The 24,220-nt window shown below is 31.0% G+C and overlaps 2 protein-coding genes and 1 long non-coding RNA gene across 4 annotated transcripts; 2 read left to right on the top strand and 1 right to left on the bottom strand.

The window, feature by feature from the left end:
- Positions 1–729: 729 nt before the first annotated feature.
- On the bottom strand, positions 730–5,558 carry Gyc88e (Guanylyl cyclase at 88E). Its single transcript, XM_070293435.1, has 12 exons — positions 5,374–5,558; positions 4,791–5,004; positions 4,326–4,599; positions 4,019–4,142; positions 3,597–3,738; positions 3,170–3,296; positions 2,792–2,996; positions 2,449–2,595; positions 2,056–2,188; positions 1,772–1,999; positions 1,342–1,677; positions 730–1,257 (listed from the first exon to the last, which is right to left on the bottom strand). Exons 1-12 carry the CDS (start codon positions 5,539–5,541, stop codon positions 839–841), a joined length of 2,517 nt encoding a protein of 838 aa, XP_070149536.1. The 5' UTR covers positions 5,542–5,558; the 3' UTR covers positions 730–838.
- Positions 4,855–8,202, top strand: LOC138931996 (uncharacterized). Its single transcript, XR_011446717.1, has 3 exons — positions 4,855–5,009; positions 5,407–5,573; positions 7,717–8,202. It is a non-coding gene; the product is annotated as an uncharacterized lncRNA (long non-coding RNA).
- Positions 8,203–13,467: 5,265 nt separating this feature from the next.
- On the top strand, positions 13,468–22,329 carry Mew (multiple edematous wings). Of its 2 annotated transcripts, XM_070293433.1 has the most exons (18): positions 13,468–13,873; positions 14,473–14,600; positions 14,900–14,950; positions 15,904–16,007; positions 16,110–16,237; positions 16,375–16,583; positions 16,755–16,959; positions 17,193–17,342; positions 17,430–17,571; positions 17,709–17,977; positions 18,108–18,336; positions 18,612–18,843; positions 19,213–19,609; positions 20,066–20,295; positions 20,374–20,603; positions 20,919–21,013; positions 21,255–21,384; positions 21,575–22,329. In XM_070293433.1, exons 1-18 carry the CDS (start codon positions 13,707–13,709, stop codon positions 21,803–21,805), a joined length of 3,327 nt encoding a protein of 1,108 aa, XP_070149534.1. In that variant the 5' UTR covers positions 13,468–13,706; the 3' UTR covers positions 21,806–22,329. The 2 variants fall into 2 exon arrangements, with proteins under 2 accessions (XP_070149534.1, XP_070149535.1); XM_070293434.1 differs by lacking the exon at positions 14,900–14,950.
- Positions 22,330–24,220: the final 1,891 nt, after the last annotated feature.

A 24,220-nucleotide genomic window follows, 5' to 3' on the forward strand; every position in this document is an offset into this window, starting at 1 on the left:
AAAATATATGTCACGTATTTTTAATAATTTTATTTTATCTAGTTAAAAGAATTTTTGATAATTTGAATAAAAATGAATAAAATAAAATATAAAAATATATAATAAATTGATTGCACAAAAATATTGTTATTTATATAAAAATATAAATAAAGAAATTATTATATATAAATTTTTCTTATTTTATTACTCGCCGTTTCAAATTCGATTCAATGGTTTTAATTTTCATTGATTGATGTCTTCATCAAAAAAATTATGTTAGCGGAAACTGCAGCTCCACATTTGATTAGATAAAAACTCTTGGTAAGGGTTAAAAATATATATGATATCGTCGAGAGGTGACTAATGTGAATGCTTTAATACTTTTCAGCTTTATATTTATTAATATGTACAATTTATTAAATATATGTGAATTACACTTATTGTTAGTACAATTATGTGCTACCGATAATAATTCAATTGTCTTACAAAGTAACATACAAGAACTGTTTTAATTTTTACTTTAAATTTTACCGAAGAATCAATCCTATATGTAGAATAGATAAAGAATATTTTTCAATATCTTTTAATTGTAAGATTGTTTTGAAAGTAACAATTTTATCTGTATGTTATACAAGATATGTACGTGTCATCTATTATATTTCTTTCATAATAGAGACTCTAAATAATTTCGAGAACCAACCTTTCGTCAAAGAAAATAATGAAATTTCATTATTTTTTGTGTATTGAAAATACGATAAATAACAACGTGAAGAAATGATACACATGAAACGACTTAATGTCAAACTTTAGAAACGATAATTTGCGACTCATTTAGTCTTATCGATCTTCAATTTCTGCTTTAGAAAATAGTGCAATTGTTCCCCTGATGACGCATTTTGCTGCTCTTCGGCATGGTGAATCCCGGACAGCACTGGTCTTGCTGCATCAGCAACTGGGAATTGCTGAGATCGCTATTGCTGATCGCCGCGCATTCACTGTTGTCACCAGCTGTTACATTGGCGCTATTCTTTCGCGTTTGCGACGAATCCAGTGACATATTTGACTCGTTCTCGGAACTCTGCGAAGACGAAGATGAGGACGAAACGGCATTGATCTTCACTTCCGGTTTCACGTGCACGCTGGCCGCCCGATTCTCCGCGCGCGGCGACAAACTGTCCCGGTGCTGCCGGAAGTGCTCCTCCGTGTCGCTCAAGAGAGAACTGAACATATCGGAGGCGTTCCTGACGCCCATCGCGCCCATAGAATTCGATCGACACTCTACGAAAGAAAAATATGTTTATCGCGATGAAAACAATGGGATACCATTTATATTAAAAATTGCGAAGAGGGCAAATTTTCTACCTCGAATTTCCATATTCTTTGTTGGCGAATTTGCGACCGATCGTCGCGCGACATCGTGAAAAGTAATGGGGGAATATATCCTTCTGTCTTCTGCAAAAAATCCGGACGATTCTGGTGGCGTTGGGGAAGACATCTTCGACGAGCCTCGTCTCGACGACGCGTCTTTCGAAGTTGATTTATCAAATATGCCTGGACTTATCAGACCTATCGCGCCCACTGTGGAAACTCTTTTCTCAAAACTCCTTGTATGCCATTGATGAGGTTCTTGTAAAGTGATACCCTTGGTCGTGAAGGAACGCTTTTCTCGCTTTTCCAACCAATAGGTCTTCATCGTACCTATCGATACGCAATAGTGAAGAATTATACACGAGGATTAAAGATACATTTCATGAACGGCATCTCATAGAGCAGGATCGGAAGATAATCTTACCTTTTCCTTTCACCTCGATTTCTCCGCGCTCCTTAACTTTGTATGAGGATGATAGCAGTTCCCGAGTAGATTCGGATATGTGTATCTGCATGGCCTGGCTAGTCGCTTCCATACGGGCTGCTGTATTGACGGAATCGCCGAAGAGACAGTATCGCGGCATCTTCAAGCCAACGATACCGGCCACGACTGCGCCGCTATGAATGCCAACGCGTATCTGAAGATGATTGCCTGAAAATTGATATGGATTTAAAAAAAAATGGACCATTTTTTCTTCTTTTTTGTACCTGTCGAACGATCCTTGAGATCGGTTATTGCCTCGACCATATCGAGAGCCATATCGCATACACGATCCGCATGATCATTTTCCTTTACCGGCGCACCAGAGACTACCATGTAAGCATCACCGATGGTTTCGACCTTGGATAAAAGATACACAGAGATAGTATTACTATTTATTTTACAAAAGTAATTTTTGAATGTAAAATTATATTTCAATGATTTATGTTAAACTTGATTAAAAATTTAATAAAAATTAAATGAAATTTTACACATTATTAAATTTTACATCACCATCGAATTAGTAATGAGATTTGAGAATCAGATGCGCGTCACAAGATTGAACCATATTTTTTGAAAAATTACAATCGATATTCTTTCTTGGAGTACCTAAAGAATACCTTGTACACTCGGTTTCTCTCAGTCAAAGTGTCAAACAGCGAATACATGGCATTCAACATGGACACAACTTCCATCGGCGTGATTCTACTGCAGATTTCGGTGAAGGTCACCACGTCCGAAAACAAGATCGACACGCTGTCGAACATCTGTAAGTAGATAAAATGCGAATATGTCTTAAAATAATTTATTGTTACAAGAAACACACAATTAACTATTCTTATGTTTTATACAAGATGCCGGCTTTGCTTTGGGGGAATCTTCTGTTTTGCTTCGTACAACGACAATTAATAATATAGACGAACAAAAAGAGAAAAAATTTCCCTCCATTCTAATTAATCGTACTTCGCAAGTATCAATCGGACTTTCACCGTTCCTCAAACGGTCCGCAACTTGTTTGGGAATCATCTGGTACAGTAATTCGTCGGTACGTTTCATCTCCTCGTCTAGTTTTCTCATGGATTCCTCTAACTTTTTACTCTTAAGCTGTTCTTGATCTAACGCTAGTTTCAGCTCCACGGACTGTTGAGTCCCAGCTAGCATGAGATCTCTGCAAAATCGTCAAGTCAATAGTTAGAGCGTTTAATCGATGGCAAATAACTAAAATTTCGCGATGAGTTTAATTTTTAATGCAAGTATTACAATACGATATAAGTAAACGGTCAAATTCTATAATAACAAAATTTTTTTCTTTATATAAGCCGTTTTATTTGATTTCTTTACCGGCTGAAATCATGCATCGAGAGATCATTTATGTAGAGGCCTGTCGCTATTAAAGCGTTCAAATCGGGCATGACTGGTGTACCGAGATACATCATCATTTTCCAATTGTCCATGTATATCATTTGACCTGGAAAAGATGTTAATAATGATGAAAATCTTAAATTTTTCTTTATTAAATCTTTTACATTCATATTCCATATTTTATTTTCTGACACAAATCGATTATTTCATTTCTGCATCTAATAAAAACAGAGATAAGGAGAGAATGTCTTAATTTCAATTAGTAAAAAATAAATAATATATTTCACTATATAAATATATCTCGCTTTACTCTAATAAGTAATTTGTAATTCTATATTCTAATTTTTTTAATTTAATCGATATAATTAATTTTTGAAATTAAATTTAATAAGAACAATGAATGTACCTTTTAACCGTAAGCTCTTATCTTCTATGGTATCAAGCTCGTCGCTCAAAAGAATTTCATTCCTGTGTTGATCATTCAATCGTTCCGTAAGCACCGGATCAACAGTAACCAACTCGAAAATGTTATTCGTTCGGTTCAATATCTAAATCGTAAATTAACTATTTATTTTGCTTGAAAAACGCTTGAAATCATAGAAGAAAACTGATATATTTATTCGGGAATTATAAAATCTTTAATGTCTTTAACTGAGATATTTCAGATTCAAATATGACTATATGATCTTAGAAAAAAATTATATATTAGATCTTAGAAAAAATTTTAATTTAAATTAATTTTATTAAAAATACTTTTTAGGAACGGAGTTTAAATCATTGCTTATTAGATCTTCTGAATTTTCTACTTGTTATATTTATCGAACTTACCGATTGAAATTTGAACGCGATAAGCGGTCGAACCAGATCGAAGAAGTACGTGATCTTCTTGCCAACTAGATCTGGAAGTATGACCATTAACGAATTGCCGATGTTTCTAACTACCATATCCGAGCTGAAATTTAAACATCAATTGATATACTTTACATATTTTTAACTAATTCCACGTAAGTTGCTTTTTATTTGAATCTCTGTAATAATTATCGAGCTATGACCAGAATTTGATTTGAAATAAGAAAATTTATAATCCGCTTCTAATAACATTGAACTGTTCAAGTGTAATGTCATTAGCACGCACCCGAAGACGATGCAGAAGGGAAATATCTCAAAAAGCACGCACGCCCCGATCGGCAGGTGCTTCTCTTCGCGAGTCATCGCGAGTGAGGCGAGCGTGAAAGCACGATTATCGAAGGTGAGCTGAAAGGTCACGTGCACGGTGTCGAACAGCACCTCCTCGCGCACCAGCTCGATCTGCAGCTCCTTGTGATAAAAGTGCCGAGCCACTTCCCTTATCTGGCCCATCGTGTAATAGACGAAACCCCGGCGTTTGCTCCGATAATGAAGGGTCAAACCTGTATTCATCAGTCTTTAAAAAATTTAGACTCCAAAATATTACAATACAAAAGAGGGAGACAATATTATATTGTCTCTTTGATTTCATCTCTTATTTATAATGCGAATAAGGGATGATTAGCAAAGAATTCTCTCATTGAAAGAATTCTTGAAATGCCAAGCTGACTCTTGGCTGACGTCTTGCATTCACCTTGGCGTGTTTCGTTTTCGCAGATGAACGACGGTGCTCGCATCCTCGGGTAGGAGAACTTGAGATACTCGTGGAGATTGTCCAGGCCGTTGAGGAAGTCCCTCACGTGTCGTCCAAGTACCGAGAGCACGCGATCGTAACCGTACTGACCGACGAATCCTACGAAGTGCACGCCCATCTGATCGAAGAACTCCTTTTCCGTCACGCCGAGTATCTAAGGTAAGTGCATTCGAATATTTTGGAACAAATTGCTATGGATAAAGCAAACCCTGCATGAAAGATGCAAAACTGAATATATTTTATATTATAATAATATTTAAACGTATTTAAACGTTCGCAATGTATGTCTACTCATGTCTATGCGATATATATCAATGATATACATGATATCAATTATAAATTAAACGTTTGAAGATAGAGAGAATAGTATTAAAAACTGGTAACTTTACGAGATACTTCATATTTTTTGTCAATATGCAAATTATTTTTACATAACGTAAAATATGAAATATTTAGACTTTGTAAAGTATCCGATTTTTTTCTAACTTTTTTTAGATATATACATCAGGAAAAAAACGATTACCTGAATCGCTTTTTTTGCCAATCTTGGTATCAGGTTCTCCGGATAAACTTGGTGAACGCTAAAACTCGGCTGATCCACGGACGCCTGTCTGCGAATCTCTTCCCATCTATCTTCGCCGTAAACCTGCCTTATGTATTCGGCCAGGTTTTCCAGGATTAGACCATACATGTTTCTCTTTAGACAAATTCTATCGAAAACACGTAAGTTTTTACTAATAAAATCTCGCACGTCTACATATAGTATTTAGAATATATTAAATTCATATTTATATACAGGATATTCCTAAACATATGCGAAAAAATTCGAAAGGTGATTTCTTGAGTAATTTTTTGAAGAGAAGCTCGTACATAAACTTCTCTAGGATTATCTTAAATCCTTAATTTATACCAAGTGTTCAATTGAAAATATTGAAGATTTAAGGAATCACAATCAATCAGAAGGAGAACAGATTCATGTGTCATGGATGGAGGTGCTTATTTCCAACAGTTCCTATAATTTTTTTAAATTTTTTGTTTTTGACAAAATATATTTTTTGAAGCCTCATTTTTTAACTTTGAACACTCTGTAATTCAAAAACTATGCCGTTTAAGACATTGTTGTATATGAACCTTTTTTCATAAAATTATCCAAGAAATCACCTCTCGAAATTTTTCGCACATGTTTACAAATATCTTATTTATACAATATATACATTTTTTAAATAATCACTTTTTTTCAAATGACGCGTTTATATGACACACACAGACATGACACATCCTTTCCAAAAGAGTATCTTTGTAAAATCAGCATCTAGCAAACATCAAATACTTTTATGACGAGTATGCGCACGATCTCTTTAATTTTTGACGATACTTCGATGGATGCTCATCGTGAGTCTCAATCACCATGATTACTGACCTTGCTTATTAAAAGGACGGGATCTGATACGTGTGTGTGTGTGTGTCTGTTCAGCCCCCTGAATTAAAATCAACTTCCCATATGGGTAAGAGAGCGGTTATTATTAGATCGTTCATAATTTCGCTCACGTATGTTGGCTCACGTATGACGATCTCGCGCCGCTGATTTATTTAAGACATTTCATCAACATCAATAAGATTCAAGCTTCGGCTATTCGCGGGTAGCAAACGCATCCTTTGAATTGAAATCTTCCCGGTATGATTATTAATCTTAACAATTACTATTTAAAGATCGTAATTACTTTTTAATACGACAAAACGAAGAAGTAAGAACCGTGACAACTTATCTAATTTCTTTGAGAGTTATGAATATATTAAAATATTTGGAAATAAATTTTTCAATTGCTCGTACATAATAAAAAAGACAACGCGATAAGATAATTTAGGACAAGGACAAAATGTGTACTTCCTTTTGAACGATCTGATAATATCTCTCTAACCCGAATATAATTTCGATCTTCTTCGCGCTACCTAATACGGTCTATAGATTCTTAATTACGGTTAAATATTTCACTAATAAAGACAAGAGATCATCGAAGAATAAAATTTATATTTCATATATTCTTATTCTGACATACATCTCATAAAATATTCAATTTTTGATATTTTGACGTTCAGAGCAAATTGAAAAATCATAAAAATTTTAAATCAGTATATAATTCCATTAATATCATACGAGCTTCGCATGGCAGTGTTTGCATTTCTATTTATATGAAGCTCTTTCGGAAGAGCGTAAAGAGTCACTAGAAAAATATCCTGAAATAAATACATCCATGCGTCTGATTGCATCTGCTCTATCTAAAGCATTTTCGAATATATCAAAATTATTTTGTGCCGATCGAAAACGCATCTCACAATAAGATACATATTACAACACAAATTATAATATATAAGATATAAAGAGATAAAAAAATCTATTGGCACGGTGTATTTTAGCATTTTTATCATAGCACCTTTTTCTCGTTTACTCTATGTAAAGAGAGCCTTATTATATTTATTTTATTTCCTAAAAATATCGTTTCATTGAGCAAATTATTTCTATAATAATAACAAAGTATTGTAATTCTTGAGAGAGATGATATCCGTGCAAGATATATTAAGAACTACTCTGCTTTAGCAGCAAGTTCGTTTTTCTACAAACGAGTTTAACAACATTTCTCTATCCATCGATCTTCAAATAGATTTTGCTTTGTAATATTGAATAATTAATTACGATAGCGAGATCTCTCGTCATTTTTTTTTCACGCGACAGTAATATTTTTTTCTCCATAAAATTTTATTTATTTCGCGTTTTTTTTTCTATTGTCTTTATTATCTCACATGGTTACGTAAATCATCTATCCAATCGGTTATCCAGTGTATAAATTATTTTTATTACCTATTGCAGTTGACGCACCCCGATATATCTCCGTTCGGTTGTCTAAAATGGTGTACCCGCTCTTTCGTGCTCCTCAACGACGCCCTTTGCGGAAGCTGCGGTGGAACTTCAGAGATGCAACGGCGGGCAACAGGTCATCGGTGAGTAGGAGCACATTGCACAATTTCGCGCACAAATGAAGAATCACGTGTCCCGCAACACAGTGCCGTGTACGGAATAATCAGATGGATTCAATACGGATCTCCCACCGCTTTCCGCAACTTTTCAATCTATGTCCCCCTCCCCACTCATTTCTGCCTTCCTCTTTCTTCGTTCCATCTTCTTTGCACGATCTATTTAGGCTGCCGTTGTACAGGCGATCTCTTTTCATCCCCTATTTCCAACCCCCTCCCCTCCTTCATCCTTATACCTCTATGATCAGGGCCGGTTTTACATTAAGCACTTATAAAACATCTCGAAACTTGCGAGATCTGTGATAAGAGATAGGATAAGAATCGAAATATAAGAAATGAAGAACTAGATAAAATTGTCTGCGAATTAATTTGTCTAAAAATTTATCATTATAAATTTTGCACATGTAAAATGTAGATATATTCTGTTTAAAAACATATATATGAATTATCCGCATAATTATAACACATTTTTCTAAATAATATTTAATTTTTCAAACTTATGTCCCTCACTTTTATTATAAACTTCAATAATAGATTATTTTGAAGATAACAAAACTTTTTTGCGGAAAAATATTAAATAAATTCACAAATTTAAATTAAACTTCTGACATTTAAAAAAAAAAAATGACACCTGCTGACATATAATCGTAAATAATTATTTATTCGAATAATCGTCTAACAAAAAACGTCCTGGGGTTCGTCAATACCGAGGTCCGATCCTGTCTGCAATCTACTTCATCTTCTCATAGCTGTTAGCTAATAAGATCCTTTTAAGGACACTGTTTCGTGCGGCTCTATTACGGAATACGGTTATAATTGTCCTGCCGGTTAGCTATTCCAGTTAATTAGATTGAGTCGTCGAGGCAATGCTTTTGCGCTACAACAATCGCAAATTGATATTGCATTTAATCGAAAGATACGATTTAAAATCGTCACTGGCCATTTCTTCGCTCGCGATTAATCTTCCGCGAATACTATACATTTTAAAAACAATATTAAATTTTTTGTGCCCCCATCCCCCCCCCCCCATACATGAAATTTATATAAATTCATCATTTCATATCATATTTTTATAATTTCTTGTATACTCTTATAATTAAAATTGAAAACAATATTTTTAAAGTGGATCTTTTTTTTTTTTGAAGCCCAAAAAAACAAATTTTTTATTTTATATTTAATTCTTTTATATTTATATAACTTACATAAATTTTAAGCGCGAGAGTAATCGACAAGGATCGATAAGAACTTTTGAACTTCGATCGATGTGTCGACAAATACAGTAACCGCGTAGGAAAAAAAAAAAAAGTCAAATGCGAGGCAATTCGCGATATCCCTCTGTGTCCCTCGTTTCACAATTCCTCTTTCTAACTGTACAAGTATTCGATCATCGATCTCTATATGTTATCAAAATTAATACTGTGATTAAGCATCCCGCCGGGACGAGATAGGAGCGGGAGATGCCTTGAAACTTTGGAGGATGCAGCAGGTGTTACAACAGGTGAATCGCGACACATACGGGTAGCAACACACGTTCACATTGACTCGGCACGAATGTACTGTGTTGTGTGTGCGAGAGACACACTCGGGATCAATCTGCGAACGAGAAAGCACGTGCGCGAGTACCAATCGCGAGTATGCGCGCGGCTTTTCTCCCTCTAAGGGTGGCAGGTGACGAAATCGAAAGGGGCTTTCAAGTACAAAATCGAAGGATCCTCTTTCGATCCAGAGATTGGTATTATTCGAATAAATAGTGCTAATTTTATTTAATTTTTTTTTTTTAAATAAAATTTAATTTGCGCTATTAGTTACGCGGATGTTATTTGCTAATAACGTTGTTCCTCATTTACAGATATTTCTCAAACAAATAATAATAAGTTGTTACATCGTCTCTTAACTAAACAAGAAATAATGTGTAATTTTTTTAAATAAAATCCAATTAATTAAAATATACGATATTAATATATTTGATTATTAATTAAGATAAGACAATTAACGAATAAATAATAACAAATAATGTTATATTTGTAACTGTATTTTGTACAAATAATTATTTATACGAATAACGTTTTTAATATTAGATAAAATATTGTTAATCTTGTATATCGGACAAACTTTTTTTTCGCCAGTAAAGCGTCAGAATATACAGAAAGTTTTGTAATTTTACCGCATATGTCTCGCATATGATATATATATATATCGCATATCTCTCTCAAATATCGTGATAACTCTGGAACAATGTTGCGCAGGTAATTACTTGCACAATTGCAAGTTATTTTTAAAATAAATTTGTAAAAATTAGAAAATTAAATTTATATGTGTATGATATTAAAACAGCCTCTCGTAAATAATCATTTCTTCCCGTGGAAACGAAAATTTTACATGTATACAATAGAACTTTATCATTAATGAAAAGAAGATATTATTTTAGTATTATTTTATATTATTTTACAAGTAATTTTTATAATAAATAGCAAAAAGAAGAATATTTTGTTTTTTAATCGCGAAACAATACTAGGTTTTGTGATCATGTACTAGTATTTCAGTGAAAGCATAATCGATATATTTTCCAGAGAACTAGATAACATCAAAGATATATGTAAGCATCCGTTATATTCACTAAAAGCAGTTTGTGAAATAATGATTTCGTGGCTAAATACAATACCATATAATGGAATCATTTGTCATAATCTTAAAACCCTTAAAATAAGAGTCGATATCTTACTTTTTATTGTATAGATTTTTAGATATAATTTTAATATCTTCTATAGAAGAGAAACGCGAATTAGAAGAGAGGGCAAAAATTCATTTTTATGATCCAATTGTCTGATTCTATGATTATTAAAATCAGAAATTGATTTGACAATTGTTTCTATACGAACATATAATTAGTAATTGTTACTATTGTTGTTACAACTTATTATCTTTCATATTTTACTTACTTATTGTACGCGCAATAATATTTCCAATTTATTCAAAAAACGAAATAAATTGATCTTTTCTCGGTTTCATTAATATAGAAGTACATTCACAAAATATACTTTTGATTTGCAAAATTGTTTTTTTTTTTTAATATAAAATCAACATAGCACTGTGTTCCGGTTTCACCGATCTTTTTCACTATTTTTCTTATCATTTATATCATTTTACCGATCAATCTTCGACGATTATCAGCGATTATAATAATTATTTTATTATTTATCCTTAACTTTATTCACTTTGATATTACTCACATTTATTATATATAATTTTTTATTCTCTATTTTATCATTTATTTATCATTATTTGTTATAAACACATGTACTAAATTGAAATTAATTTTTTTCTTATTATGTAAAATATTTGAATAATTAACAATATAATTTTTTATATCTATGAATTCGATTCGAAGCTTGAGTATATATGTACTTGTAATTAATTTCAATTTATTTAGAATTAATATCATCTCAACGAATATATGTCGTCGTCGTGATTAAAAAGTTTGACGAACACAACAATTGTGAAATGGAGATCGATGTTTCTGTCTGGCGAACGGCGATGCTACTGATCGAAAATGTGCTATGTTGTCGAACAAAGCCGGCGTTTCCTGCTGTTCAACGTTACGCGCGTCAATAAGACAATAAGCTGCTATCCCGATTGATTACTAATGGATTAATGAATTGTATTAACTGCCGTCGTGGTTCCTTCTCAGCTGAAAAAATTATGCACTCTCTTAATTATTATAATTATTAATTGTTTATATTTCTTAATAAACAAGTATAAGCAAATTAATAAATATAAGCAAATATAAAATTTACTTTAATTATTCTTTATTTTTCTTTTTTTCTTTTTTTAAAGAGAAATCTTTTTTTTTTCTTATCTGTTACAAATGTATATATATCATTCTATTTGATGTTTTCTTAGAATGCTTCATCTCAAGAATGTGAAATAAGACGCTCTCACATTCGTACCGAGGACCCATACAGCACCGCAAGATTGCAATAACATTGCAGCAACATTTTTCTGCAAGATTGCAATATTGCAGAAACATTGCGAAATGTTTCTACAACGTTGTTATGATATTGCAGCAACAGTAAAATGTCCGCCTACAGAAATATTGCAATATAATATTGCAGCAACATAGCAATATAATACATATATGCAATAATGCTTTATGTATATTTATCGACATAATATTCTTAACATATGAAAAAAATAATAAGAAATTAGACCTATAAGAGTCAGGATCTAGCGTGTATATAGTTTTTCTGTATTATAATAATAACGAAATTATAAAATGTAAATTTTTCAGTACACATTCGACTTCCTTCAGTGACAGAGAATATCTAAGAGAAATAAGAAAAAACTCAATTTGCAATTGCGTAAATTCACAATTTCTTTGTATCCGAAATATTCAGATATCCGGATGCAAAAAGATTGTGGTGAATTTACGCATATAACGAGTTTTTTCACATCTCTCTTGTCTTTATATAATCTCAAAATTTATTTATTAAAATCTGAAGTATCTTGCATATTAGAAAATTATTATCAAATTTTTGATTTTATATAAGAATGGAAACTATTAAAAGAATTCTTAGTCCAATGTCTGATCGATATCATACGACTTAAATTAACAAAAATAGTTATTATATCTTTTTAATCTTACTAGCCGCTCTTTGTAAATTTTATATAATCATCATGATTAAAAATTAAATGCAGAATAGATAGCGCAACATGCGCCGCATAGTAGTAAACGAATGAACTTGCGATTATTGAATACTTTTTTTGTAATATTTTCGGAATGTTGCTGTAACATTGCTAAAGTTATATTGTAAAATAATGTCTTTGCAATATTTCTGCAACATTAAACTGCAATATGCAATATTACAATGTTGCAGCAATGTTGTTGCAAGCTTCAGTGCTGTATGGGGAGATGATGAGTCAACGTGTTGAACATTTAATTTAAAAATGTTTTAGAAATTAATTTTAATAAACCAAAAATGAAAAGTTGTATTGTACGATCAAAAACTGCAATATGCTTTATGTTATTTCGTGAATCTGTGTATATGATATGTGTGTGTGTGTGTGTGGTATGTGTGGTATGTACATGTATATAGATGTGTATAAGTTTTGTGATGATATATTAAATAATCATTTACATACGAATAATCTTATTTATATATGATGTACTACCAATTAAAACAGAACACATCCTGTATGCGTGTTTAGATAGATCTTTACAGGAGGTTCCACAAAGCGACTCCTTCTTCTACAAATTTGAATGGCCCTCACTGACCATAGAGAAGGATTTGTCAAATTTAGCCGGCCATCAACAGGCTCCATAAAATGAGAGTGAACCTAGATGACGTCCCTACAACTTTTTCTTAGCCCATAGAGTACGGATTGAAGATTGATCTTGCATCGAGGATCCGATTGGTCAATCTGGACTTCAGGACAAAAAAATCTCTATTCCGATTGGAAAGAATCTTAATAAAACTTCACGATCTTCAATGCACGTACACGTGGGCTTAATGACATTTCCTAGGAAAATTTCGATTACGTAACGCGACGCGGCGCGGCGTGTTGCCGGCACTGCACAAGCCCTGTGAAATGTGAAAGTTGTTCGACGCGCGTGGGTGGATAGGGTGGGTAATGTAATGTGTTTTCAAAAATGTAGAAAGGGTATAGTGAAGGGTGTACGTGTACTGGCCCCGTATGTAGCCGACAGTGTGATGATAAAGGAATAGCCGGAGGTGTTTGACAGAACCGGGGATTGCGCGGTAGACTCGGGGGAACGGATTGGAAATATCGCTCCGATATAGCCGGTGACAAATAAAAATAGCGACGAAGATGAACACATTGCCGTGGATCGCTCTGGGTGCGTGCGTCACGTACGCTTTTAATCTGGAACCACGAATACCTGTTATCAAAAGGGGCATGGAGGGCTCCTATTTTGGTTACTCGGTGGCCGAACATGTAGAGGCCGAGAATCACTCGTTGTCGAGACCGATAAGCTGGTAGATATTAAAGCAGTACACATATAATCGACAGGTTTTTTTCTTTTTTTTTCTCGATAACTTGTTGCTTTTAGTCTTTATTGATTTTTATAAATTTTGTAGCATCAAGATGTTACTACAACTGAATGCAAGAGAAAGAGAGCAAGAGAACAGTAGTCCCTTAAATATAATATAATATATAATATATAAAAATTATTTCTTTCATAAATCTTTCAATTGTAACAAATTTGTTTAAACGAGATTTATAAACTTTTTTGTATAAAAAGATAACTATGATTAATAATACATTATAAAAAAATGAAATTTATTAAATGCATAAAATGTTACGATTCAAAAATCTTATTATATAAACTTTATTATAACAATTTTTTTTTTCGATGGAACCATGAAAATCTTAAACTTAGCTTAATCCTAAATTAATGCTAAAAAAAAAATTAGGATGATTATGTGTTCTCGTTATATATTAATATCTTTTTTATTAAAGATATATCTGTGTTTACACACACATATCTTTGTTTACATAAAAATTTTTGTTTTAAAATTACTTGATCTCTTTGAAAATTTCAACTAATCTGATCTTTGACTATTTCCTTTTATAGGATGCTGGTTGGCGCACCTTTGGATCAAAATCGACAACCAGGGACAAATAGATCGGGGGCATTATGGCAATGTCCGATGTCAACATACTCCAGAGATTGTACTCAAGTTATTACCGATGGACGTCTGAGTACGATTATTTATTTCTAATTATTATTATTGTGATAATTGAAGATGTATTTATAATCAATAATAATTCAATTTATACTATTGTATAAATTAAATTATTATTACGCTCTATTAAATTCTGTGTCATATTTGAATGTTAGGATATTGGGTTGCACATGTCTTTATGTTTTGCTAATAACGAGATCGATAAATTAATACAATACATTAATTAATACAATGTATTTATTTATTTTTCATTTAATATTCAATTTTATATTATGTATAATAAGATGCTTTTTTGTTGAATCATGTTTCGACCAGTGGGCGATGGTCTATTATACAGACCATACGAATACGAATCATACGATTCAAGTAAGTGTATAATAAACTTCAGCAGTCTTTGCAGAATGAATTGAATGAAGAGTTTGAGAGTTTTTACCAGCGGTTTGCCATTCACAAATTGCATATATCTTTGTTGGATAAACATATCTCACGTTAAAAAGTACGAGAGCATGGAATATAAACAAATTAATCTCAAGAGATCTATTATACAATCCTTTTATTAAATTAATCCTTTTATATCAAAGCTTCTTGTTCAAAATAACATAGGAAACAGGATATTTTATGATAATAATAATAGCAATTGACAAATGCGGTCCATAAAATTGTTTCTAGCACTTTTATGCTAACTGACATTTTTGCTTTTACTAACATTATTGCTTATTTATTTTTATTTATTTATCATTTTGTGATCATCACGCAATGCTTTATTTAATCATATCTATCTTTATATGCGCATGGCTATACTACATAATATATTTAATAAAAAGGTGATTTGTTCTTTTTAAAAAGAAAATTTTAAATAATTAAATAATTATAGTTTGATAATATAAAATTGTTACATTTATTCATATCATTATTCATTAATTATTCATTTATTAATATCTATCATATTTTATAATCTACTAATTTCATTACTAGAAATTTAACAGCTATTATCTCAATTTGATCAATGTTATTAATTAATTTAATTTTATATTTTTTTTTACCGTTTTTATTTTATTTTATATTGCTTTTAAATTGTTTCTGTTATTATATTTAAATTTATTTAATTTAAAAATGCAACACTTTTTATAATAATAATAATAATAATAAATTATAATAATAAATTTTTAACTGTTATATATATTATAAATAATGCTGCAAGTTATAGTGTATGATTGATATACATAAAATTCATAATTTAATATTTTTAAAAACATAGGTATAAATACATTTAACTCATTCTTAAATTTCCATCTCTATTAAAAGCATATTTTTTTCAGATTTGGAATCTGATGATTTAATATCACCAGGAAATGATGAAATAAAAGATAACCAATGGTTAGGAGTGACTGTACGTAGTCAGGGAGTGGGAGGTAAAGTTATGGTGAGTCAACAGACACAAAATCATGATAATATTACATCTTAGAAAGATGAGAGATATGTATATACATATAAAGATTATTTAATTCGTTACATCTGCTTCCAGGTATGCGCGCATCGTCATATCGTGAAGACAGCTGATTCGCAATGGGGTCAGGGTCAATGCTACATATTATCTCACGATTTAAAATACGATGATTTAAAGAAGCCATGTTCTGGGAAACCTACAAACAAGTAATATAAATTATTTGAAACATTTAGACATATATATATATATATATATATATATATATATATCTACTAAGCTTGTATAAATTTTAGGCTTGTTAAAAGTATTGTCAAATATATCCAAGATTTTCAATTTTTTTCAGAGCCCACGAACAATTTGGTTACTGTCAAGCCGGAGTCAGCGGTTTATTAACTACGGAGGATCGCGTAGTGATCGGTACCCCGGGACCGCACACATGGCGAGGGACCCTATATCTATTTACAGTGTCCGATGAGTTTCTAAGTAGGGACAATACAGTTTACAACGCGCCAATGCAAGATTTCTCGCCCGTAAATAAATACAGTTATCTCGGTACATGTAGAAACATATTTTTCTGGCTGAGAATCAACTTTTTGTACATCCATTACCGCTTTTCCGGATTTACATGATTGCTATATCATTGGTTCTCTTTCTCTCAGCCAGTGATACATTACGCCATATGCGGATACCACATCTTTGCTTAATCAACGCTTGATGTTACAGGGATGTCTGTGGCTGTTGGAAACTTCTTCGGCAAAGGTTTGGCTTATGCGGCGGGCGCACCTCGTTCTAACAGCACGGGCCAAGTAGTTTTGTTTACCAGGCGCCATTCGAAGCCGGACATGGATGTCGCTCTTATTCTGGACGGCGAGCAATTTGCATCGAGCTATGGATACGAAATCACGTCGGCGGATGTAAATGGAGACAAGTAAGGCATTGTGTATTCTGTATTCAATACATATATATATTACATACTTTATTCAGATATGTTACAGTTCATTATCTTAGTATCAACGATTTACACATTTAATTAATATCTTTATTAGTGTCTTTTTCTTTGTTTTTATTTCAAAAAGTAATTTTTAAATATATTACACACATACATTCACATATAGATAACCAATTATTTTTATCTATATATTTCAATGTTTGTTGTTTTAGAATAACTGATTTGATTGTAGCAGCACCATTCTATTTCAATAAAGCAGAAGGTGGAGCTGTTTATATTTATACATCACTAGATATATGTAAAAATATCAAAGATAATGAAAAATGTTTGCCTGTCAAGCTCGTCGGTCATGAAGAATCAAGGTTTATTGTGATATTCTTATACTTTATACTTTTTCATTCTTTCTTTTGAATTGATAATTAAATACAGTAATGATAAATTAATGATAGATTTGGATTCGCGTTGACAAATTTGGGTGATTTGAATAAGGACGGATACGAGGATATTGCAATTGGCGCTCCATATGAAGGGAAGGGCGCAGTCTATATTTATTTGGGTTCCAAGAATGGTATAATTAAGACACCATCGCAGGTAATAGACTCTCGAAATTTACTGTGCTTTGTATTTTTAATCTATGTAATTTTATTTAATTATTTTTTCATAATTGATTTAATGATATATTTATTTCATCTATATATAATTTTGTTTTATGTTTTTTGTTGTAATAGATAATTCATGCTGAAGATATGCCCACGCCATTGAAAACATTCGGTTACTCGTTAAGCGGAGGTATCGATATGGATCATAATGGTTATCCAGACCTCTTGATTGGTGCATATGAAAACGATGCAATTGTACTTCTTCGTTCGAAGAAAATCATCGATATCTCCACTTACATACGTTATGCGAAAAAGGGTGGAATATATCAAGATACAATAGAACCTATTGATCCCAATCGAATTGGATGCTTAGCCGACCCAGAGTCAAATCATACATGGTAATCATTCTATAATAAAACGATTATGGAAAATAAATACGAATTATCAAATAAATATATAACGAAAACATGTTAGCTCGCGGTCGTCATTTGCAAAATTATCAATGATCATATATATTAAAATTTGCAGTTTTACGTTTGAGGCTTGTTGCAAAACGGAGTCGCTAGCGAAGGAGGAATCTATGCAAAATCTGAGATTAAACTATTACATCGAAGCGGAGACCTATACCGGAACTAAAAAATTTTCAAGGGTTTGGTTCGGCGCCAATGGTAACGCGCGTCCACATTACGTTAATCGAACAGTCACCCTAGATACCACAAAGCTGGTACATTGTCAGAAGGAAATTGTCTATTTGAAGGTAAAATGTCAAACTCATGTCTTCTGTTGTAACGGAAAACGAAGAAGCAATACTATCACTCGTTAGTATTTAAATAATTAAAATAAAAAGGTTTATTAGGAAATGTGCTTCAGTTTTTATATACAATTGTTCTTAATATACTTAACATATAACAAATTTTGCAACAAATATTAAATATCATATATTATTGTTTTAGCGCTTTTTATTCGTTTGCTTGTTTAAAACAAATCTAATTTTTATTATGAATAAATGATATATTTGTTTTTATTTAATAGGAGAACACACGAGACATCCAATCGCCTATTAAATTCCGTTTGAATTATTCGTTGATACAAGAAGAACCAGTCATGCCTCCCGAAGGTGCTCCTTTGCCTGACATGAAGAATTATCCGATACTTAATCAGCAAGAAGCCGCGCGCGTATTCGAGGCCGTTTTTCAGAAAGACTGTGGAAACAACGATATCTGCGAAAGCGATTTACAAATGACAGCTAAACTGAATCTATCAGGTAAATGTTTCTTTCTTACATAGATTTATGTTTAGAGAGGAATTATTGTATATAATTCTTTTTAATTTTAATTATTATTAATTATAATAATAATTAAAATAAATTTTGATTGAACATCTATATTTTTAATTTGACTGCACATATTCATAAAATGAAAACATTATTGTATGTATCATTTGCGTGTATGCCATTTGATTATTTGGTTTCAATAAATTAAGGATATAGAAGTTTAGTTTTACGATAATATAAAAGAAAACATTCATAGAATAAAATATATTACATATTTAAGATTATTAAAAGAATTGCACATCAGAGACTTCAATCTTGCTATTAAAAAGATGTTTGACGAAATATTCCTTATTATATTAGCTTCTTCTATAAAGCCAGACTTCTACGAGTTACTTTTGGGCGAAAGAGAGGAGATAGTAGTAGAAGTCAACGTGGCAAACATCGGCGAATCCGCATACGAGGCTCAACTATTCATCGTTCACTCGCAAAGCTTGAACTACATTGCCAGCAAGAGCAACGATTCTATAATTTGCAATCTGTACAATGCTACTCTGGTATCGTGCTCTATTGGCAATCCATTTAAAAAGGACAAAACGGTGGATATACAAGTGAGATTCGATCCCAAAGGTCTTGAGGATAACGAATCACAATTAAGTTTCATAATTTTCACAAACTCCACATCGAAGGAAGTCAAAGATAAGCAACCTATTGTATTGCAAGCTACAGTGTTAAAACGTGCCGAACTTTCAATTAAAGGGTAATCATTATAATATATCGTTAGTCCACAATATGATGACTTGACAATATCTTATTTTCTTCTATATATAATCATTTCTTTCGTAAATTATCAACTGAATATTAAATTATTCTGCATTATAATATATGTATCAATGACATTTACAACTCATTAACTTAGTAAAACAAGATTGATACTTCTGCTAATTACAATACTTTGACATAGCATATTGTATTTATTATTGTATAAAAATTTTTACATGCCAATAATCGAAGAACATATTGTCCAATTGATTAATCAAAAAAACGTGAGAAAAAAAGATCATTGAATATATAAAGATAATTAAAGTAGCTTAATTTAACGAATTTATGCTTGCATTAATAAATGTAAATTAAATGTTATAAATTATTCAATGAAATTAATTTTTATGTATTTCCATCATACATTATATTAATGTTAATTAACATTTATTTGTAGGAGTGCGAAAACTCAGTGGGCGTTTTATGGTGGTCCAGTAATTGGTGAATCCGCAATAAAATACTTGAACGAAATAGGACCAAAAGTATCGCACATTTATGAAGTATTTAATGAAGGTCCATGGAAAGTTAGCACTGTGGAGGTGCGCATTTCCTGGCCTTATGAAGTCGCGAACGACAAAGCGCATGGCAAATGGCTGTTATACATGGAAGAAATGCCAACTGTTCAAGGTATTATAAAACTCGCTTTCCAGCTGACATTCGGTTAATCTCTTATAATATATAGCTAATGTATGTTAAATAATTTAGCTTTAGCAGATGGTGAATGTACACTGCCACCAGGTCATGTGGTTAATCCCTTAAAATTGCAAGATAGTATCAATTTTGATGATACCGATAGCATTATGCAATCTTCAACTCGACCGACAATCTTGTATAATCACACTAATCATATAAGAACAACACGAGACACGGAGAAAGTTGTCAATACGCGAACGATTATCGACAAAGACGGACATCGCCATCGTGTGGTTTCAATGGTAAAAGCTCCATCATTCATATTTCATTAAGCTCGTGGATTGCAGCCAAATCTTCCGGAAAGAAAATCTTAGAAACTGATTTTGTAACGAATATTTGTATAAAGTGATTTTGTTATTGGTGGTACAAAGATGATTATTTTATGGGCAAAAATAAATCAATAGTAAGATCTGTTTATGAGAATTTATTTTCGAAAAAATGGATAAACAGACAATATTTTTCCATATCATTCATTTTTATATTTTTAAGTAATCTTTGTCACTTTTGTATAAAACATTTTAGTAGAGTATTTTATAATGGAGGATTTTGTATTACAGAATTGTAAAGCTGGTACAGCCAAGTGTTTCGACATTATATGCTACATATACAATTTACAGAGGAAACAGGAAGCCATTATAACTGTTAAAGCAAGGTAACATAATAAAAAATTAATTATTATTAATTATATTAATATGTTATTATGTAATTATGTTAATTATGTGATACATATTTTTGTTAATAATTGTAATATTTTAAATTATGTGAGGAATATAAAAGCTTAATATTAATGACTAATCTTTTAATTTGTTTGAAATTAAAATATTTTAGTTATATCAGCTTTAAAGCTAGAAATACCTTATATATGCTTTTTTAAAAGAAATGATTGATTTCAGACTTTGGAATTCTACTTTGGTTGAGGATTACCCCAAAGTAGACATGGTTAAAATAGGCTCCAACGCTAGGATAGTAATACCTTCGAATGTTGTGATACAGCAAGAGAACTTGAAGGATGACCATGCAATTGTAAGTATTTGACTATATATGCAATATTGACTATATATGCAATATTACATTTTGATGTATTGCAATTGTTCTGTATAGTAAAAATTAAATGATAAAGAAATTTTGCATTTTACTATGAAACATCTACATATATACATATAAAAGTGTTATATATGATGTTTAATTAATGTTATTTGATGTCGTCACATAGGCTGAGACGATCGCTTATCCAGATCTGCTGGATCAGCAAGAAGCTGAACCTGTACCAGTGTGGATATATATAGTGGCCGCAGTGGCGGGTATGTTACTGTTTATTTTACTTACATTAATATTGAGGAAACTCGGCTTCTTCAAGAGACGGCGACCAGATCCGACTTTATCTGGAAATCTCGAAAAGCACAGGGATGATAATCCCGAGAACGAAGCATTATTCAAGCATTAAGACTTATAAATAATCGAGGTATGTAAAGTATTCGTGCAACGAATTGTCATAATTACTTAAGACAAGTACTTATGCTGAAGAAGAAGACGAAAGTATATGCGTTTTGTGCACGCAACATGTTTCCGATTTTATACTGCCTGAATTACGGGACGCATATTTCGTATGTATGTATGTGCAGCTAGGTACGCGAAAATTGATAAAAAATAGATTGTGATATTGTTATATTAAATATATTTTACGCGCGTGACAATTTTTTCTCAAAGACGTTTGAATTATACATATATGTACACAGAGCATTATAAATGCCTTAACATTTAACTAAATACTTTCTTTACAGAAAAGAATGCATCCTATGCTTAGATAGTCATAATCATGATCATCTATGATAAAGAAACAGACAAAAATCAAACCAAATAAGTAAAAATTAGCATTTGAATGTCTGAAATATGAGACTAAATGACAAATAAAAATGTTATTTCGTTTTGAATAAATTAGAAAAACGATAACTTTTAAAGTTATTTAAAACTATTTAAAACTATTATGTATTAGCTTCAAAAGTTACACAAAAAGGACAATATTGTCTTAAATAGACAAATGATGCGTTTGATCAAAAAGTGCCTGTCCAGTGACTGTTAACGCATTTATAATATCTAGCAATATAAAAAAAGAAAATAGCCAATTTATCGAGAGGGGATTAGCAGTTATTAGCTTCTTATATGTATTTTATTCATGCCATTACATATGAAATAGCATTTACATAACAGAGATGAATTATATTCGTATAATAGAAATCGTCCTCCACTCTTACATTATTTTAAAATAGAAAAGATGAAAAAAAAAAAGAGATTAAAAAAGAAAAAGGAACACATATAATCTTAAAGTGGAAGAGATTAAAATATACAACACGGTATATATAAAAATAGCTTTTTATTTATATTATTTCGAAAAAATTATCTTTTACAATTCAATAAAATGCATAAATTATTGAAACCATAATATGTAAAACATAATTCATATGTTCAGTCCAACGTGTTAATATAATGGCATTAATATTCTATCATTTTGTAATAGAATTATTTTTCATTATTTAAAAAAAAAATATCTATCCAAATAATCTATACAAATAAGATTTATGCATTATATAATTGGTATCCAATACAATTCAAGTTTTATGACATTTCACCGCGAAAGAAATGCAAAGATATATTTAGTGAGATATATTTAAATAAAAAAATATATTTAAATAAAATAGGGACAATTATCAAATGCTATTAAAAATATGTAAAAAAACTTACTTCTAGAGCTATACGGAAATTTAAATTCATATATATATATATATATATATAAAATTAATATTCTGCAAACATTGACCTAGCTGTATTTTCGGCTGGATAAAGTATACTTATAAACATTTGTTGCAAGTTTTGTTGCTTACATATGATATAATCAAGATATGAATTATTTTCAGTTGTAACATAAATATGTTGTCATATATATATATTTTTTTTAAATTAATATTTTTATTTGTTATAATATCTGGAAAAGAAACCATTCTCTTTGTGCATATAATACAAAAATTTCGACATTATAGCATGTTAAAATGAGAAAGAAAGAAAAATTTTACACAAACAATGTCGTATCTTTATATAATGGATTGTATAATCTGCAAATTTTTTGCAAAGATTGATGCCAATATTTCTGCCAATATTTGTGACTGCCCTGTAAGAGAAGGAAACATTTATATATATATTTAATTATAAATATTAAAATTTTTTATATTGCAGTAATATTCTTATTATTTGTAGAATCTTTTTAGTAATGTTACAAGATTAATTTTATACTTATCACTGTAACGAATATAGAATTAACATATCTAAATGCGCATTTTATTATTATAATTATGAAATAAAATTTTATTATATTCTTTAATATATTAGTTATTCTTGTCTATATGTATTATTCTTATATTTCTGTAACAAACCTCTTCCGTTAGAAAGAATAAAAATGTCTATTGTAAAAATCTGAGATATATATAAAAGAATTAAAATTAAAATATAATAAGAGAAACAAAGCGTATATGTGAGTTTTCTTAGAAAAGATGTGTTGTCAGATATATTTAAGATGCAAAATACATAAAAAAATTATTATTTGGAATATAAAACAAAAAATATTTATATTTCTTATATTTTTGGAATGAAACATACAAAAAATGCATATAATAATTTTTTGTATCTGAAATACAAAGTAGCATTTTTAATATAGGTTTTCCACTTGAGGCTTGTCAACATTATTTCTATATCATTATTCATTTTCAGTATGAAGAATTGTACAATAATAATTTTAAGGATTTTTTTTTGGAAATAAAATTTTTATATTTTTGTCTCTAATACAAATTTTTGCTACAAATGTTAAAAA

Source organism: Polyergus mexicanus, unplaced genomic scaffold (genome assembly GCF_030449975.1).
Source record: "Polyergus mexicanus isolate NDT 795.1 unplaced genomic scaffold, iyPolMexi1.0 SCAF_3, whole genome shotgun sequence".
Lineage (NCBI taxonomy): Eukaryota > Metazoa > Arthropoda > Insecta > Hymenoptera > Formicidae > Polyergus > Polyergus mexicanus.